The sequence below is a fragment of the Telopea speciosissima genome, chromosome 9 (genome assembly GCF_018873765.1).
Source record: "Telopea speciosissima isolate NSW1024214 ecotype Mountain lineage chromosome 9, Tspe_v1, whole genome shotgun sequence".
NCBI classification, from domain to species: Eukaryota; Viridiplantae; Streptophyta; class Magnoliopsida; order Proteales; family Proteaceae; genus Telopea; species Telopea speciosissima.
Window position 1 is genome coordinate 9,205,314 of NC_057924.1, and position 16,158 is coordinate 9,221,471.

General features: G+C 39.5%; 2 protein-coding genes across 5 annotated transcripts in view; both read right to left on the reverse strand.

Annotated features, from left to right (window-relative positions):
• The window catches only part of LOC122639966 (receptor-like serine/threonine-protein kinase SD1-8), a 60,364-nt gene that overhangs the window by 40,396 nt on the left and 3,810 nt on the right, over positions 1 to 16,158 (reverse strand). Inside the window, exons 2-7 of one of the 2 annotated variants that reach the window (XM_043833037.1) lie at positions 15,962 to 16,123; positions 15,676 to 15,866; positions 15,361 to 15,568; positions 14,989 to 15,226; positions 14,741 to 14,891; positions 14,181 to 14,639 (exon numbers count right to left, since the gene is read on the reverse strand). In XM_043833037.1, the coding sequence (XP_043688972.1) occupies positions 14,337 to 14,639; positions 14,741 to 14,891; positions 14,989 to 15,226; positions 15,361 to 15,568; positions 15,676 to 15,866; positions 15,962 to 16,123 (1,253 nt within the window). In that variant the 3' untranslated portion in view covers positions 14,181 to 14,336. Of the gene's footprint in view, positions 1 to 14,180; positions 14,640 to 14,740; positions 14,892 to 14,988; positions 15,227 to 15,360; positions 15,569 to 15,675; positions 15,867 to 15,961; positions 16,124 to 16,158 lie in introns of those variants that run through there. The other variant, XM_043833036.1, reaches the window with a different exon arrangement.
• LOC122639965 (G-type lectin S-receptor-like serine/threonine-protein kinase At4g27290) lies at positions 1,391 to 7,549 on the reverse strand. 3 transcript variants are annotated; one of them, XM_043833034.1, is made up of 7 exons: positions 6,032 to 7,549; positions 5,101 to 5,238; positions 2,935 to 3,092; positions 2,547 to 2,757; positions 2,208 to 2,445; positions 1,932 to 2,082; positions 1,391 to 1,793 (listed from the first exon to the last, which is right to left on the reverse strand). In XM_043833034.1, the coding sequence occupies exons 1-7, from the start codon at positions 7,425 to 7,427 to the stop codon at positions 1,488 to 1,490; spliced, it is 2,598 nt and encodes an 865-aa protein (XP_043688969.1). In that variant the 5' UTR covers positions 7,428 to 7,549; the 3' UTR covers positions 1,391 to 1,487. The 3 variants fall into 3 exon arrangements, with proteins under 3 accessions (XP_043688969.1, XP_043688968.1, XP_043688970.1); XM_043833033.1 differs by having other exon boundaries at positions 2,935 to 3,095; XM_043833035.1 differs by lacking the exon at positions 5,101 to 5,238.

A 16,158-nucleotide genomic window follows, 5' to 3' on the forward strand; every position in this document is an offset into this window, starting at 1 on the left:
GTAGGCTCAAAGTCATGAGCTGAAAGGCGTTAACCACCCAGTCCACCTAGTCTAGGTATTTTTTTTTGCCCTTTCTTTTGTTCTACTGTTTCTCTTCGCCGTCGATTCCACAACCTACTTTAGTTTTTTAACTCTCCACCTCTGACCTCTCGTAGGTTATCATCCCCATTTTTCTCATACTTTCTTCTCCTACGTTCTCCTTTTCTTTTTACCAAAAACAAAAAAGTTTCTCCTTTTCACATTTCCTTTTTCTATTCTTGTAGTCCTCTTCCCATAGCAATAAAGAAGTACATATTTTTATCTTCTTCCTACTCTCTGTTTTTTTTTTTTTTTTTGTGTGTGTAAAAGTCTTTCTTCCTACTCTTCTCTGTTTTCTTTCACCATCCGTAACTGCTCCTTTTTTATTTCCATCTTTATCTTGAGCTAAGGGTTTTAAATGGTGCGGTTTCGGTTAAACAGTTTGGTCGATTCGCTTCAGCATGTTTGAAGATAGAAATGAAACTGAACCATTTACATAAACGATTTCGGTTTTGATTTTATTACCGGTTTGAGATCTAAGAACTGTTTGCATTGAAATCCAACCACTCTTAATTCTAACCAAAATGAATTTGGCAGAGAGGGAAGAAATTCATTCCCAATCAACACATGATTGAACTATGGCCAAAATTTGACAATGTTTTGCTGGTTCCAGTTTAACCAGTTCAATTTCGGTTTGATTTTGACACCCTTAGGTTGAGCAACTTCCCTCTTTATTAAGGTTGCGTACATTCACTTCTATATAACCCACGCAAAATCGTGAGATTCCTATCTCCTTTGTATGTAAAGAAAACAAAAACCAGATCCGAGAATTCCCGTGAAGAAAAATAATTATCTGTTATTTTTTCGCTCTCCATGTGCACTGTCTGTTCCCCAAATCTCAATACACCACCAACAATGATCTATTGAATTTCACACTGATATCATTTGTCGGGAATAAATACACAAATACTAAGAATAAACCAAGTAAACAATCCCACACGAATATGAGGACTTGACATGCTTCCGCACAAATGCCAATATCCAACTGAGAGAATCAGAGAATTTTTTACTAAGCCAAAAAAACACTATACACCACTTTTCCTCTCACAATGTGATTTCCTTTGCTTGTATCTAGGATTATCCCCTAAAACAATATATAAGAAACCTAAAAACCCTAATCCACACACAATACAATTTAATGGACATAAAACCTAACTCAAACATATACAAGCTCAATAATAAGTGTGTGGACTCGTAGAATACAAGACATAAGACCCAACAACGCCTATATCAAATCACTTTCTAAGACCATTAAAGATCGATAATAACTATACTGTAATAAGTACACAATTACAGTCTATTTAGTATTGCTTTTTCACTTTACAAAACACATGGTAGTGAGAAGTTAACAGGTAAAACCATGGAAAATCAGTAGGAGAGCCATGAACTATGAAGGCTTTACAATCTGCTCATCGACCTGATAACAATGTAACGGTTACACAATTCAAGGAAGAGGAGTGTTGCATACTTGAAAATGAACTTGCCTTGGAATACTTCTCTGCAAAAAAGCCTGGTTGCTGAGGTTGGGGTAGCACTGCATTTCCATTACCCAACATGAACACCACCGATGACATGGTTGGTCTGTTCTCCATTTGTTGTTGAACGCACAAGAGACCCACATGAATACATCGTAACACTTCAGTTGCAACACATGAATCTCTCATTGTTGGGTCTATCAGCTCCAAGGCCTTTTCTTCATTCCAAAGTGTCCATGCCTGGTATAATTCTAGTTCATTTAGTTTTCTTTATCATTCCTAAGTTTTAAATAAACATGTCTGTATATAGAGGGAATAGTTTCATATAATAGCAATGAAATGGGAGGAAAATGCAACTGGTTAGTGGGTTACACTTACATGTCCAAGTAGGTTAAGTTGATGTTCTGGATGATAAAAACCCCTGTTCTTCTTCCCACTTACCATCTCTAATACCAGAACTCCAAAGCTGAAAACATCTGACTTCACCGAAAAGAGCCCCTCTATTGCATACTCAGGAGACATATAACCACTGGTTCCCATCACAGATAGACAAAAAAAAAAAGTGTTCATTTCAACCTAAATTGTCCACAAATTTGTTTCGAGAACTTTTCAAAGCTTAATGAAAAATTGGGTCTGGCTGGAGGTAAAACTTACTATGTTCCAACCACTTTGTTTGTTTCTGCTTCTATTTGATCTCCTCCAAAAATTCTTGCCATACCAAAATCTGAAATTTTTGGTTCCATATTGCAGTCTAGTAGAATATTGCTTGCTTTGAGATCCCTGTGAATAATTCGCAGTCTAGAGTCCTGATGAAGATAAAGAAGTCCCCGAGCAATCCCAAAAACAATGTTGAATCGTTTTTCCCAATCTAGTAATGTGCTTCTTTTCTCATCTGCAACAATTTATAGTCCAAGCTAACTCCAGGTTTTATTGAAGAAGGCTAATCACAAATACTCTATAATAATTATTGAAGTTACCAAGGAAAATACAAACCAAAAATATAATAGTCCAAGCTCTTGTTCACCATATACTCATAGACCAACATGGTTTCTGCACCTTCAATACAACAACCAAGAACCTTGACGAGATTCCTGTGTTGAAGTTTTGAAATTAATATCACTTCATTCTTGAATTCATCAAGTCCTTGTACTGAGTTCTTGGAGAGTCTCTTCACAGCTATTTCTCGTCCCCCAAATAGTACACCCTACACATTACCAAGCTCTCAAAACAGCATAATAATCTGAATGAGGAAAAACCAAAAAGGCAAAAACAAATTAAAAACAAAAGAAGAAATAACAACAATCAAACAAGATATGAATAACTTCTAATGAAGAAAAGAATGAAAATTAGGGTGCATCTTCCTACAGAGTAGCAAAAATACCTTGTAAACAGGTCCAAAGCCACCCTCACCGAGCTTATTTGAGTCTGAGAAGTTATTTGTGGCCCTGGCAATGGTGGCCAAATCGAAGGAAGATAGCTCAAGGTCATCCATCCGGCTTTTATCTACGATATCTTTCTCTTCAGTATCCACTTCCTTGCCTATTATAGGACATATAAAGTAATTATATACACATTCTACTACATATTGATGACTTTTAAGTAAGAGAAAACATTATGATCTTTTGACTTCCAGGCCAATCATGCCATATAGATTATGATTCGTTCAGATGAAATTTTGCTGCTACACTTGTAGCAGGAATGTTCCTGGTAGCAGCAATGTTTCTGCTACAAGTGTAGCAGCAAAATTTTTCCGATTAGTTCCCCCCCCCCCCCCCCCAACCCACACTTTTTTTTTTTTTTTTTTTTTGGGGGGGGGGGGGGGGAAGGGGGAGGGGGGATTCGGACCGTCTGCTGTGCCCCAATGGCCCTACTGCTCAGACACAGCAAAGCGCAAAATGATTGCCTTGCCCCTGCCCAAGCGCCTTGCGTGAGTGGGGGTAAGGTGGTCATTGTGCGCCTTGCTGTGACTGCGCAGCAGGGCCGTTGGGGGTAGCCCACACAGCAGGAGCCCAAATCCAGGGGTGGAGGGGGGAGGGGGTTGGGGGTTTGGTGGGGGGATGGTACTCTCAAGGTTTTAAAGAGCAGAGTTGATCTGATTCCTCTGGAATCAGCCACTATAGGATGAAATCTGCCTTAACCCTAGAATTTGGAAGGAGACCAGCAGGAATCAGAATTGGTTTCTGAATCGGCCAGAGTCCGATTCCAATTCTGATTTTTGAAACCATGGGGTTACTTCAGTCCACCCTTATCCCAATTCCCAAATGCACTAAGATGGATGTTCCTAATAGGCTATTATGCCTTTGAATTTGGTAACGTTGGATCCAATTCATCTTGGATAGACAATACCTTGGAATATTTCATGGACTGCCCAACATAAACAAGGGCCAAAAGAATATGTTAAGGCGGACCTGGGCCTATGCCTTGGCCTGGGAATTGTTTTATATACCCAGCCTGGCCCAACCCTGCTGCAAACCCGATGCATAAATGTCGTCCCTAGGCTTCACATTTGAAGCTTGAGACTGCCCAACGTTTAGATATATATTATGGGAAAAAGAAGGATGCTTGGTCGCATGGTCCCTACGCTCAGACAAAATCCGCCTTAAATGACCGCCCCGCCCCAATACAAAATTAAAAATCTCCTTGCTTGATGCCCCTACGCATCCTCTCACTGGCCCTGCGCAAGTGCAGGGCTACGCTACTAGACAATATTCTTCTTCCCATAGAAAATTATGAGATTGATTTCCCTCTTCGACTGTGTAGCATACGCTAGCATCTCCCTATGTCTATAGATATTGTCATTTCATAGGAGGGAGGAGAGATATAGACATAGGGAAGCACTAGCATACGCTACACAGCCTGGCAACATTCTTTTCCCCTTAATATTAGGGGCAAGAGATCGTTGTCTAGTCTTCTGGCCCTTGCACCAGTGTAGGGGCTAATGAGAGCGTTTTCTAGGACATCAACATGGATGGGGTTTTTTATTTTACAAAAGTGGGGTGGTAGTTTCATGTGTCTAGGCGCAGGGGCCACACGACAAGGCAGAATTCTTTTTCCCTAATATTAATACGAAGAGGGTTCACATGCCTACAAATGGCAATGAAAAGAATGATATCATCCACATGGAGCCCACAAGATCAAAATAAAAGAGAAAATATTAAAAAATGCGAGTAATATATAAAAAGTGTGCGTAGATGTATATTGACGTACAATTTTAACATTCTTATTAATGAATACATAGATTCATGATGTATAAATCTAACTGTGTTACTATGTTGCATATTTAATAGTAGGAAGAAAGCTCTCTATGGGGTAATATACCGTCCACACCCAGACACAGAGGGGACGAAATGACTGTCCCACCCCCAAGAAAGATGGAAATCCCACCCCTCATGCCAAATTTGTGGAGGGCCACGCTTCCCCCCACAGAGAACACCAACCCCTAAGGAAAAATATTCATGATTATGATGGCCCAAACTTCAAAGGGTCGATGAATAAGAACAATTTAAATTGTGAATTATCAGGTTTACGATGTGATAAGATTAATTACCTTCAAGCCTTGCCTTCTTCTTCCAGTTCCAAAGGTGAAAACCCGAGCATCCCAGGAGAAGCATTCCAGAAACAATAGCCACTACGACTACCGCTCTCACTTTGACCTTTTTCTTGGAATTGGAATCACTTTGTGCCGCTTTACAGCCACATCGTATTCACCAAAGCAACATTACATACAAGTTCAAGAATTATCTGAAAGCAGCAAATAATGGTTTCTACTTTCTACATTTTACTTTCTAGTCTGGCCAAGTGGCCATAGAAGATGTATTTCTTAGATCACAAGGATTCAAAGCAGTAGAGCCCACAATATGGCAGGGTAGGCTCGTTTGGTTTCTACTTTCTCCATCGTTTCAATTTTTCAATGCATGGGGTCCAATCATGTCTGTATCAGAGTAGGCTCGTTTGGTTTGTTTTATCAGACTAAATCAATTCAAATGTCTTTATTACACATGGAAAGACTTAAGTTACACCAAGAATGAATAAATGCATTCATTGATGTTTATGTTCCCTGGCCAGTTAGGTGTTTATTGGCCTAATTTGACTGGTAGCTCTTCCATTGTACAGTACCAAACCTGCCAAGCTCTAATGGCAAAGGATGGCATTGAATTCTCTTAATACAGCCATTATTGGTTTCTAATAATGGACTGGATGAGTCATCCGATCGTCTATCTCGACCAGAAAGTTGAAACTCAAAACTTTGAGACTCTGTGAAACCCACCATTAACTACTAGCTAGTAATCACACCCTGTGATATCTCTCTCTAATATCTACAAGTGATTAAATTTGCTGAAATTTTTTCTATCTGAGTCGTACCAGACCAGAGAGTTTGATTTCTTCTGGAAGAATCTGATATAAAGAAAGACCAGAGAGTTTGATTGATTGAAGGACTGAGTAATTGGAAGATAAGAAGATAGAGGAATGAATGGTACCCAATTCGGAAGAATCCACTCGGATGAAAAAATCTTGCCCACTACTTGCACTGTTAATAGGAAACTGTCTAATGTCGATCAGATCACCATACCAGAGAGCACACCCACTACCGCCTCCTCTAACATCTGCTCTGGCATAAGCGGTACAGGAACAATTCTTCAAGCACTCCACCTCGCACTCCTCCAAATCCATGCTCCTGTTCACCCATGTATGCCGCGTATCCGGCAGCTTCAACCCACTAAATTTCATAAACCCATGTCGCTCACTGCAACCCAACGCCGTCTTTTGCACACATCCGCCTGACCAATCCAAGGAATTCCAGTTTCCCGGCGACTTTGGCTTGAATCCTTGCAGACACCGGCAAAGCGGCGACTGGTTCATGTCGCAGTTACTGTACGCCCCACACAGACCGTAATTGTCGCAGTAATCTCTAGGCACTGATAAGAACAGCTGCCAACTATTGCTCTTAGTATTCCATGTAAGACGTTGAAGCTCACCGCCATTGTTGCTGCTTTGGTTCAACACCAACCTCGATAGAATCGATCCCTCTTGGCTGAGTTGGTACATATAGTACACCTCGTCCGCGTTGGCCGTGAAGCTGAAGCTAAACACCGTGTTGGGAGCCAATTCAGGTGCCCCAGAGTAACGCAGCCCGTTCCAAGGCCCACTCCGATAATGCTCTGTTTTTCCATTCCACATCACTGCTTCTGGGTATCCATGGAGCTCAATCCCAAATCTGAGCTCTCCAGAAGAAGGGTCATCGGTGCTCTTCCACGACGTTAGGCCACGGTTCAATCCAGTTTTCAAGTTCCAACCCAGTTTCATTCCAGGAAGCAACGTATCCGATGGGTAATCGAAGCTCTGCCAAAGGAAGTCCTCTTGGATAGCATCTTTTTTGTCTTGCAAAACAAGATTTCCAGATTCCAGGAGCTCTACCACTGGATTCTCAGCTGCTCTGGACGAATTCGAAGACCAGAATATGTAATTTATTTGATTGACGAGGACGAGATTGCCTCTGGCATCGATCCTGAGTACACCGGATGAGTCGTTAAGTGGGTTATCTCTGTTTGCAACCCAGACGAGCGTTTGAACAGGGATGTTCATGTACCAAATCCCAACATAACGGTTCCTAGATTCCCTAGCACTGAAGAACCCCAGTTCGAATCTTGCGACTCCGGAAACTAAGGTTTGTCCATCTCTCAGGGGCTGAGATCGAGTGATGGCGTTGACTGCAATGGACACCGTACATATAGAGCAGAAACAGAGGAAAACAGTAAAGGAAACAAGTAAAGAAAAGCTCGCCATTGATTTTTTTTGGTTATCCTCTTCCTCAGCTCCAACCTCAGAAGCAAAGACAATTTTATGGATTGAAGGAAATACGGATGTTGAAGACATCGTCGTCTAGAAGATCTTGAGAATCACATGACTGTTGACCCATGATGACCAATTAGAAGCTAAAGGAAAGTGAATTGTTGCAGACCCAATGACTTTGGCGTCCGAGAGGAGGACCGAGACTCCCCTGAAGACTGAAGTGGAGTCCTCAGAAGTCTGAATTGGAGAATTTGTTTTTGGATTCCAAAGATTATTTATCATCAAATACCAAATGGTGGGGCCTTCAACCAGCTAATCCATGAACCGTCCATGATCATAGATCCAGCACCAGTAGGTCACATTTTGTATACCTCGTCCACTTTCTTGACATCTCTTAAATATGGTAGTTGGGCTAGGCATTTTAGCAAATAGGTAATGGCAAAAATAGACTTGAACATGACTTGCCACATACCCAACCCCCATTACCCCACCGAGAGAATTCCTTCCCAGTCATCTTTTTACTGTTTTAAGCAGTGGAAGTCACTGATACCAGATGTTCTATTCATTCAGATCAAAGGACTTCTCCACATCAATCCATGGGTGTGGGTCCATTATGGCTCTATACTAAATACTACTTGATGTGTTCAAAGTTCTAACTACTCTCGTCTCATTCTCATGGAAAATGAAACGCACCGAAAAGCCAAAGCCGGGGCCTGGAAGTGAGGCGGAAGTCACGCTCACGCAAGGTTAAGGCGGGCTCTGCGGTTCGACCACAGCCTCCCAGGTCTCGGGTAGCGATGGATCATCACTCGGAAAAAGTAGTGTATGGCTCAAGCAGTGCTGGCCCACCATGGCCGCCTCGTGTTGTCTTCCCACCCAACAATCAACTCTCAAGTCTCAACTGACACCAACCAACCAACCTTAGCAAGGGATACACGAGAAGGTGCCACTTTTTCTTCAGATCAAGTGGAAGAGGAAATTGCTTTTCTTTCATTTCGATGATTGAACAAAAAGGGATACTATTCGATTAGCAATGGCATCCGATGCATTTCCTCAAGGAATTTTTCTCCTCTCTGGTTCTTGTCCGATCAGGTTTGTAGGTTCCTCTTATAAGGAGGACAAAAATGACAATCTCACCCCACCCGGTCAATGTGTTCAAACAAGGGGTGAGGTCGTCATTTCCAACCCCCTATGAGAGGAACCTATGAACCTAACCAGGCATGATCAATGCTCCCACTTGGTCCAATACATGTGACCTGATGCTGCTATCAGAGAAAGCAACTCAGGAAATTGCAATAACATCAGCCATATAGACCACTATTATTGGATCTTATCCACTATCATCAATAATCGAGCAAAAGGGAGATCTTGAGTTGGTATGAGAATGAGATAAGAGATTCATGTGAGAAACATAAGGAAACGAGCCTTGTAGATACCAAATGTGTGTTTTATAATCAGGCTGGTTCTCTTCTAATATTGGAATCAGGACTATCCTCTTTACTTTCGCCATCTTTCTTGTATACTTTGATTCTTTTTCTTTTTTTTTTCCTGTTCGGTAAAGGCAAGGCCAGGTGTAAATGAATAGTTGAAATCCGTTTTCACATCCGTGTTCGTATCTGTTTAGCATTATCCGAATTCGTTCGAAATCCAAACAGATGCGGATACAAATAGACCATAGCTATCTGAAAAACTATATTTACATATAAACACATAAAATATTCGATCCCTATCTGTGTTTGTATCTGTTTAGCACTATCCGAATCCGCCTGAAAGCTAATCAGATGCGGATGCAAATATAGCACTATCCGAACCGAATCTGATCTGTTCACATCCCTAGGTAAAGGTATATTTTCTTCTTGATTTTATAAATTCTTCCACTTCCAAATCAGATGTACAGTATTTTGTTTCAATTACTTCTTTGGTTTTATATTTTATTTGGAATGAAAACCTCCCAACCTCAGATTCTACTCCCCCCGCATGTATCATTCCTTTACTCCACCTAAATCTACTTCCCATTGATGGAAGTTTTCAGCCCGACTCTAAGGAAGGAGGATGGGCATCCATTTTATAGCTTGACTCAAATATATAAGAATGGATCATCTGCACGTACATACAGGTGAACGTACATCTTAGAACCAATTATATTTTAATTTTGTTTTCATAAAAACCCTTTTTCTTTTGTAAATGATAAAAATATGACAGATGGTTGGTTCTCATATGTACGTTCACCTGATGGTACGTGCAGAAGAACCGAATTCCAAATATATTTGTAGGTTCTGCTAGCGAAACAAAACGGAAGGCAATTGAACAAGGGATCAGAACGGCCAAGCACAAGGGCATCAAGCGCCTAGCTATTGGGACAAATTCATCGAACCTGGTTTTTTGGATGCAAAAGGAAAACTCTAATTGTTGACCATGGAAACCATTTTGTCTTTTACACAACATTGATCTTTCTTTTTTTCAAAAGTTCATAGATCTGTAACTCAGCCAGCTCATGCACTAGCTAATAAAGCTCGCATATCTAAAAGTGTAAGTACGATAGTAGGACTTGCTTGGACTTATGTAATATTTGATTAATAATTTTAATTTTCTTTTCATCAAAAAAACAAAAAAAGGAATCGCTTCTGTTTTACCCTATTAATATTAATGATAAAAGATTTTAAATTTCGATCCAATAAAAAAACCTTTTTGATCAAACCCCAAAAAATTTTACCTAAAAAATAAAAGGATAAAGAACGCTAACTGGTTACGCAATGTGGCATGTACTTGTGTCTTTTAGAGGGTCCACCGATCACTTCACGCATGGCTGTGTTTGGGTGCTAGTACAAACCACACTGCACGACCGGTTAGCATTTATTTTCTGTTATGAAACCCTTCAAAAGATTAATTGAACATAAGCAAAATTAGAATGGATTGTAATCGATCTACCTTTCTAGGACTAGGACCATAAGCATTCTGATTAACTAAGGGATCCCAAATCTAAAACTAGAATCAACCCAAAATACTAATGGATGGAACAGTCATGCAATTCCCCTTTTTAGCATAACAGATCGGGTCTGATCTCAGATGAGCGTCCAAGGCCTTAGAGGGTACTTGTACAAGGACACGATCCGGTCTCATCTCAATCTTAGATTGACATCCCGATCCCCCCATCCCGTTTTCCATAAATATTTAAAAAAATAATAATAATGCTATTTGGTCACGTGATTCTACGTATAAATTTACCATCTAGCCTTTTGTGAAATGAAAAACCATCTCTTACAAAAAAGAAATGAAAAAATCCATCCTCGGAAATATTTTGAATTATGAAGCTTTAACAATGTCGTATTTTAAGATGTCATTATAAAAAATCATATCTATTACCCTTTTTTGGTAAGAAGGATGGATGATATTCAAGGACAGATTACACACCCACTGTCTACCAAATGCAAGGTAGCTAAGTACGGATCGAAGATGGGCCAAACAATCCTATTCGTGACGGATTGAGCCCTCCTAGCAAGAGTATCTGCCAAAAAAAACCATATCTATTACCAAAAAAACAAAAAACCATATCTATTACCAAACAAAAAAATTAACCATACCTTATCCTAAAGTGGTTTCCGCCACTTGTCTCTCCACTTCATGAGGAAGTTGTTGAGGAAGCTTCGATTGCATATTTTATGCGACGAATAAATTTTGTGAATTGACTATGCATTGGGTCCATACGTCTGGCATTTAATTTACCGGTAGTGGGTAGGAATTTCATCACAACGAATTCATAAATAACTATCCAGTTAAGACAATATTAAAGAAGATCGCACCGGTCTTCTTGATGTTGAGATAGTGGACTATGCTCTCAGCTCACCAAGCTAGTATTGCTTGCTTCTATTTCTACTTTTTTTTTTTTTGTTTTTTTGATCAGATGCGCTTCTATTTCTACTTATGAATGAATTCTCAAATGGAGTAAAAGTCTTTGGCTTGACCCAGAAGGAGCAGCTGAGAATTATATTTCATATGCCATCATTATTATTTGGGAGATTTGAAAGATGAGAAACTCGATGTTTTAGAGTCTCTTTACCTCCTTTCAAATCCTGGGTTTCTTTGGTTAACAGACATGAGAAATCTGGAGGGAACCCTTTCTTTGTTCCCTAGGTCTTTCACCACCTCATAGTCCTGATGCGCCTCATGGTACTAATATGCATGTTGATCCCTTATTTGTTGATAAAGAATTCTAACACGATGCAAAAAAGAATGGAAATTGTAGAACACAAGGATTTACGTGGTTCGACAAGATTGTTGACGTCTACGGTGAGATGAGATCTATTTCACTATCAATGGAGAATAGGGTTACAATCGCTCGTCCTCACACCTCTATCAGATTACGTTACAGAGAAAGAATCTTCGCTACATATTTATAGTGAAACCCTATATAAAAAGTTTACCAAAATACCCATATGGCTCTCAAAAAACCAAACGACGAAATACAAGACATCGTACCCCCAACATTAGAGACTTTATCATATACTTTGATGCAACTATTTTTGAGAGGTCGAAAGCAATGGGCTTGGGGTATATATAATCGTAAATGGCATGCGATATTTGTGTTTGATTGCAACCAATCATGTGGTCCCCTCTTCTACAGTAGTTGATGAGAGGCCCTTGCGCTACAGATGACTATGACTTTTGCACTTCATGCTGGTTACCTAGGACTTTGGGAAGAGGAATTTTTATCACCTCCAATTTGCTGTCCGCTTCAATTCCCTCCAATCCCTCACATAGGAGCAGAAATGACTATCCTACCCCACCTTGGGCAGTCTGTTCGGGCAGGGGGTAAGGTGGTCATTTCCACTCCTATGTGAGGAATTGGAGGGAACTGGAGCGGGCAAGAATTGGAGGTGATAATGATTCAGGACTTTGGTTATTCCCATTTTCTAAAGATCATCTTCAAATTGTGCATAGTTCTTGTCCCATGAGGCTTTGGAGAGTTTCCCCCTTTGTGGGCCCTTCACACATAAAAAAAATAAAAAAATCACACCCACTAAATAAAGAAAGGGAAGGGGGTCATTGCTAGGCTATGTGGCTCCTGAATCAACATGAGGGACAATGAAAGCGAGAGTGGGTCAGTCAGTTCGCATTTCTTGTGTCTAGGCACAAGCTCCATGCAGCCTAGTAGTCTTTTTTTCCCATTAAACATAAATTAAATGGGTGCAATGTACAGTCACCAAAGTGATATATTGAAAATTTGTAATTTTCTTTTGATTTCCCTTTGTTTAATTTTCAAAAGTTTTTTAATACAAATAAAAAAAGATTTTCAATACAAATTGAACGTATTTTATGATTATGAATTGTCATTGTTTCACGTGAAATTATAGGATTTACCCTCGATCCTAGAAGGCAAAAAAGTTGATTATTTTGTTTTTTATTAAATTTGATTAGAATAAGATTTTCCCTTAATGACTAAAACATGTGCAACCATATCACAGTGCACATTGCAAAAGTAGCCTCCGGCGAATATTATCTGTTTCTCTGTTTTTTTTTTTCTTTTCTTTTCTTAATGAAAATAAGGGAGAATGATGTACACATTTGCGATAGTACAACTACTCTCACACTCTTTCTTTCCTGACCATATGGACCCCTATATTCAAATCATGTGGCACTCTCTCACATTGATTTCAGTCAAATAGGATCAATATCAGTTGATTCCAATTCCAACCGATTTGTTTTGGCAGATTCATACTTTATTTTTAAACTTCAGGAGATCCCTGGTTGATTCCAACTGAATCAGAATCAGAATCCATGAAGGCCGATCCCATTGTCGATTCCACTTACTTGAACCTTGGGCTTGGGAAATGCCTATACACACGGGTGGCATGTAGATCCGTTCCCTTAAAAATAAACTAAGTAATGCCGCTATAATCCTGAAGAAACATTGAAGGCTCAATCTCTGCTGCTCTATCCACTAACAATACACCATTACATCGTTAGATATACAAGAGCCTTATTACTGGAAATGAGTTTGTCTAACTGGGAAAAATTTTCTGTAAACTATTAGTTTATTGCAGCTATATATGATGTTTCAAGAAATTATAGAAGTTGCAAGCAGGAACTTCTCTGTCATGTTTCAATAAATCTTTGGCTGAAAGGCCTTCTTCTGACCAAAAAATAATTTTTTTTTAGCTTTGGGATGTACTTCCAATTAATGTTTATTGTCTCTGATTAATGTCCATCTACCAGATTTTAAAGAAAAAATGCTAAGAAAACCATAACTTGGTGCTTAGAAAGGTAATGCATAACTCATGACCTGAATATTGGCTGTTTGAAATGGATTAACATAGCCAGGGTTTTAGTTCATAGTATTGGTATCGGTATCAGTATCAGTCACCGCCAATACTGATACGTACTGATATGAAAACTGAAGATAGCAAGTTTGAGAAAACACAAGCAAAGAAAGAACTAAAAACAATTGCATTTGGATATTTGGAGAGGGGTTGTGACACCAGCACTGATGCAGTGTGGGGAGGTGAAGCATACAAGATGTAATTTTAATTGAAAGAAAGTAAAAACAATTACATTTGGATATTTGGAAAGGGGTTGTGACTAGTGTGAGAAACATACCCCAGAGCAAAACTACATACAAAATGATCTTCGTCGTGTAAAGAAGACAATTTAAACACAGATCACCCCTACTCCCAATCTCAGATATTCTACCAAAAGAAGGATTAGAACTTCACCTGTTCACCATACTTCAACTTCATTCTGTCTATTGCTAATAAGGTTATCTTTGCTTTTAATCACCTATGAGGATGTGAAAAGTATGTATATATATACACCAAAATAAACCTGAAATCTATGTCACCCACTCTCTTGCTGGGGCAATTGCAGCTTCGCGGAATTGTGAATTTATTGCAACTCGTCAATATATACAGCTTTGCCTTCGAATCCCTTGGCTTGGGGACAAGTCACAAGACTTTGAGGTAGATAAGATCTTAAGAACTCATAGCAGTCGCGAAACTGTCATCGGCCTTCTATTATTGTAACCGTCATATGGTTTATGGTACCTGACTCTTGCTTAGAAGAAGATTCATCTGTTCCCAAGGGACTCCTTCCAAAACCAGGGTGTTTTGGTTGAGGCATTGTTGCTGTTTCACTACTCAACATCAAAACCACAGATGACATAGTTGGCCTTTCTTCTGGGCGTTCTTGCACACACAATAGCCCAACTTGTATACATCTCAATACTTCACTTGCTGAGCATGATTCCTTCATTGATTCATCCATCAGTTCCAAGCCTTTTCCCTCTCTCCATAATTTCCATGCCTAAAACAACTCCCATCATATTACATTAGTAGTCATAAAAATAACAAAAAGATCATGGCATTACAGTTAAAGATTCAATCTAAACAAAGAGAAGAACTTACATGTGCAAGAAGATTTAGCTGGCTATTAACATAATAAAATCCTCTGTTCTTCTTGCCACTTACAATCTCCAACACCAGAACACCGAAGCTGAAAACATCAGATTTCACCGAGAAGATCCCATCCATTGCATATTCAGGAGACATATAACCACTGCAAGGCATGATTGAAGAAAACCGTTTAATGTGATGACATTAGAATCTAACCATATGAAGCAAGCATTCGTTTTTGTATGCTTCAGAGTACTTACTATGTCCCAACTACTCTCTTAGTATTTGCTTCAGTTTCATCCCCTCCAAAAATTCTTGCCATTCCAAAGTCTGAAATTTTGGGGTTCATATCACCATCCAGTAGAATGTTGCTAGCTTTGAGATCCCTATGGATAATTCTAAATCTGGAGTCTTGGTGAAGATAAAGAAGCCCTCTGGAAATTCCCCCAATGATTTGGAAGCGCTTTGGCCAATCCAAGGATGAGGATTTTCCCTTGTCTGAACAGAAGCAATTTTTTGGTTGAGGACATCAGCACAAACTTTTGGTTGTGTTTTACCAAAATTAAACAGAAAATTAATCAATAAAGTGAGTATTAGTGAGCTAAATGTAAGAAGTATTGAGAGCGTCTGACCAAAAAGTATAGAGTCCAAGCTTCTGTTTTTCATGTATTCATAGATCAGCATCTTCTCTTCGCTATCAATACAGCAACCCAGAAGCCGAACAAGATTCCTGTGTTGAAGTTTTGCAATTAGCATAACCTCATTCTTGAATTCTTGTATCCCTTGACCTGAAGTCTTTGAGAGCCTCTTCACAGCTATGTCCTCCCCCTCCAAGTGACCCTATTGATTATCAACCACAGCTATTAAAGTCATCTTTCTTAACTCCATCTGTAGCTCAATTCATTCTAGTAGCATAAAGATGTTTTCACTCAAACATGGAGATTTACCTTATAAACAGTACCAAAACCACCTTTTCCTAGCTTGTTTGCTTCGTCGAAGTTATCTGTGGCAATTGCAATTGTAGTAAAATCGAACAGAGGCAACTCTAGATCATCTTTGTTACATTCATCTGAGTACTCTCTCCCGCTCGACACAACCAAGTCAACAAATTGCATGTCTTGGCTTTGCTCCCTGGTAACTGGCATAGAAAGAATAGGATGATTATCATTAGAACCTTCTCACAGAAGTTTAACTTTTCACACTGAATTTGCAGGTTAAGGAATCATATTGTACCTCTTTCCTCTGTTCTCCTACTCAACACACCTCCATTTGTCTTTCTCTTCCATAGGAAGCAACCAATGAATGCCAATGCAAGAACACCCACAACTGTGACACTGAGTCCAATAGTCAATTGTTTCCTTTCTCTAGAATTAGCATCAGAGGCTTGGCTTTTTGCTGTAAATGATTATAGAAAAAAAAAAATAGACATG